This window comes from Diaphorina citri, unplaced genomic scaffold (genome assembly GCF_000475195.1).
Source record: "Diaphorina citri unplaced genomic scaffold, Diaci psyllid genome assembly version 1.1 scaffold496, whole genome shotgun sequence".
In the NCBI taxonomy this organism is placed as follows: domain Eukaryota; kingdom Metazoa; phylum Arthropoda; class Insecta; order Hemiptera; family Psyllidae; genus Diaphorina; species Diaphorina citri.
Window position 1 is genome coordinate 90,844 of NW_007377931.1, and position 3,268 is coordinate 94,111.

General features: G+C 37.6%; 1 protein-coding gene across 1 annotated transcript; it reads right to left on the minus strand.

Annotated features, from left to right (window-relative positions):
* Nucleotides 1-515: 515 nt before the first annotated feature.
* Nucleotides 516-1,676, minus strand: LOC103509415. The gene is made up of 2 exons (XM_008474031.3): nucleotides 1,154-1,676; nucleotides 516-943 (listed from the first exon to the last, which is right to left on the minus strand). The coding sequence occupies exons 1-2, from the start codon at nucleotides 1,506-1,508 to the stop codon at nucleotides 582-584; spliced, it is 717 nt and encodes a 238-aa protein (XP_008472253.1). The 5' UTR covers nucleotides 1,509-1,676; the 3' UTR covers nucleotides 516-581.
* Nucleotides 1,677-3,268: the final 1,592 nt, after the last annotated feature.

Genomic DNA, 3,268 nt, shown 5'->3' on the forward strand with positions numbered 1-3,268 from the left:
AAAATTACATGAACATGATTATGTTATCTTCCATATTGTGTAATAATATTAATATTTTTATCCTTTTTAAGAAAGAAAAATCATAAGCGCGCCTGAAAATACATAAGAAGAAACCTGAAAAATGCTCAAGAAAAGGGGAAGGGAATAAAGCTTAAGCAAAGGTTCAAAGAGAGCAACTTTGCTTTGACATGGAAGTTATTGCTATAATACAATGAAGCACGCTTCAATATGTTCATAACGCGACGGTATTATCTCGTATCTATACTCTCTCTTTGCATACATAACGACGTCTTACTTCTTCTTAAATCAAAAGAAAATAAAATTTAGAATAACAGTTTCACTCTGCGAGTACATAACGAGGGGGTGCTGTTCTCTTTAAGCCTTACATTAAGCTGTGAGTCAAATGTGCAGGTAGTAGGTGCAAACGCAAAATGTGTTCATAACTTGGAGGGTATAGAGGGCGAACTAGAGTTAGAGTGGTTAGTTGGTTACCTACGTGAAAAGAACGGTACAAATTTCCATTTTCTACACTTTTCTATGTTCTGTATGTACTTTTCAAAAATGTATATTTACGCCTCATATCACATCCTATATCCCCGAGATGCGGCATACGAATATTTCCGATTGATGTGAGGAAAAGCCGAAGCACAGAAGGAGGAGGGTCGGCATATCGGAGACCGGGGGGTAGGAGGATCCTGTGTCGTCTGGGAGGATATGGATCTAGCACACCCGTCATAATGATCTACCAGATCAATGATATCACACGGTGTCCTGGGGTGGCCATCAGAGCAGGAACAACTATCGTCCGAATCTCCACTGCCACAGTCTTCGTCATCGCTTAGATTCTTCCAAGCAAAGCAACAATCCACATGGTAGACAAACGCATAGAACACGGCATACATGAGGGCTAGCACAAAGAGCAACTTGAAAACGCGCGTCCTGCCTGTAAGGAGGAAGGAGGAAGGAAGGTGAGTTTGAAAAAGTTATGGGATTTGAAAATACTTTGGTCTATGGTTCTTCGATGGGATATATTTAGGTAGCTAAACACCCTACTCAAGGATTTTTAATAATGGAAAACCACTTTCTATGAAAACTCATCCTTCCACTTCTATTGTTTTGGTATTCACAAGCTCAAATTGTAAACCACACGTACCCACAGCAGTGTCACACAGAGCAGGGATCAAGTCTCCGATCTGAACACTGCAGATCTGCGTCACCCACAGGAAGCTGAAGCATTGCAGCAACAACTCAGCCTGGATGAGAGCCACACAGAACTTGACGTAACATCGCGGCTGACATGTCACCAGATACAGGAGCAGGGCAAACAGCAAGGTAGCACAGTTAATGGATCGCTTGCTGGTATCACCACACAGCCATAACTCGGATATGAAGCGGTTGAACATATTGACCAGCGTGTTGAGAATGAGAACGATGCCAATACATGATAAAGTTCTGGCGACATACAGCGGCCTGATGCTGCACACAATTCTGTTGATGAGTCGATGCATTCGGGTTTGTATACATAAACCTAGTACTAGAATTTAGCGAAATGTGATGTGGGAACTTTGAACATGAAACGGGTGGTAGAGAATTCGGACTGTCATTGTGGTATACACCGAAAGATTATTGAAAATTTTCATTAGCCAGCGGCTTTACGACGCCGAATACATTAGTTGCCGGTGGATCACTGAGTCTGAAGTAACGAAAGGATGGAGATTGGTGTTTAGATGTGTAACTACATGTATGGTGTGTGTACTTTACCTTTAGAGAAATAATTTCACTTCGTCGAAACTAATTTTTGAACGGAGATATTGCTCAACTTTTCGACCACTGTATGAACTCTATTCATGCAATGAAAAACAAAAATAAATCCTTTATCTGACGATCATATAAATTTCAATACCTGAGAATAATATAATGAAAGGGTAAAAATCCTAGAATGTGGTGCGGGGGGTCGGGGTTCGAGTATCCATTCATTTTATCAAGTCATTAATTAACGAAAAAGCAAATGATGCTCGCGATGTGATGAGCAGATAATGAACCAAACCCCCTAGGAGAAGATGGGCTCGCAGGGAAACGTGTAAATAAGCTGCAAAGGGCATCTCGAGTTTCTTAGAAAAAAACTTTGAAAGAAAAAACCCCCGAGTTTTTGACGAAAAAGGGGGAAAAAATCTGAAGAGTATTTATATTTCAATAGGAGGGTTTTTCTTTTTATTGAAAATTGGACGAGTTTTTGACGAAAAAGGGGGAAAAAATCTGAAGAGTATTTATATTTCAATAGGAGGGTTTTTCTTTTTATTGAAAATTGGATTCCAGGAAAGCAAAGGATTTCATTAGGAACATAGGATACATGATACTGTGAAGCCATCTTCAATGTTTTAATAGCCATCTTTCAACCTTTTGCGTTCTGAGCCTATAATCATTAAAACGAAATTTTATTCCAGAAAACTTACAATAATAAGAAAGTATGGTCGTAGCTCATATCATATTACTTGGTGAAACAAAGGTTAAGGAAAATATCGATATTATGGCAAAGAGAAAATTCAAATTGTGTTAAATTATCAATAGATAATATCATATTACTTGGTGAAACAAAGGTTAAGGAAAATATCGATATTATGGCAAAGAGAAAATTCAAATTGTGTTAAATTATCAATAGCTAGCAGATGATTTCGTATACATATGTTGAGTAATAGCTTTGAGAGTTATGCATTAGAAAGTATTTTATAGCAAGAAATTCCGAAAAGGGAGAGAATTTATTTGCAAGAAGATGTTAATATTACTAGGTACTTATTTCGGTGTTGCCTCTACAGAAACAACATATTCAACAGCTAATATCATATTACTTGGTGAAACAAAGGTTAAGGAAAATATCGATATCTATTATGGCAAAGAGAAAATTCAAATTGTGTTAAATTATCAATAGGCAATGTTGGAAAAATGGAAGGGTTCAAGAAACAAAAAGAGCCATTTCAAGAACATGCACTTCTAAATAATTATATATTTCATTGCTTCTTATACTTGCACTTCATTAGTTCCTCTCATCTCACGGGGGGATATCGATGGTGGCATAAAATATATTTTACACAAGAACCAAGCCATTTAAGTACCTGAGGGACTTTGGACTTTGTGGCACGACAGTTCAAGTGATTGTTGCAGGGCGAAAAAGACTTGATAAAACAAAACATTTAGATTTAGAGACAATCACACAAGAACCCTGAGCTAACACCATAAACAAAAATTCATTTCATCATGCACTTCTAAATAA

Bases quoted from the DNA above. Each gene is read 5' to 3' on its own strand.
- LOC103509415 (XM_008474031.3), bottom strand. From the start codon at position 1,508: ATGCATCGACTCATCAACAGAATTGTGTGCAGCATCAGGCCGCTGTAT. The intron at 944-1,153 runs GTACGTGTGGTT...TCCTCCTTACAG, and splicing joins TCTGTGTGACACTGCTGTGG to GCAGGACGCGCGTTTTCAAG.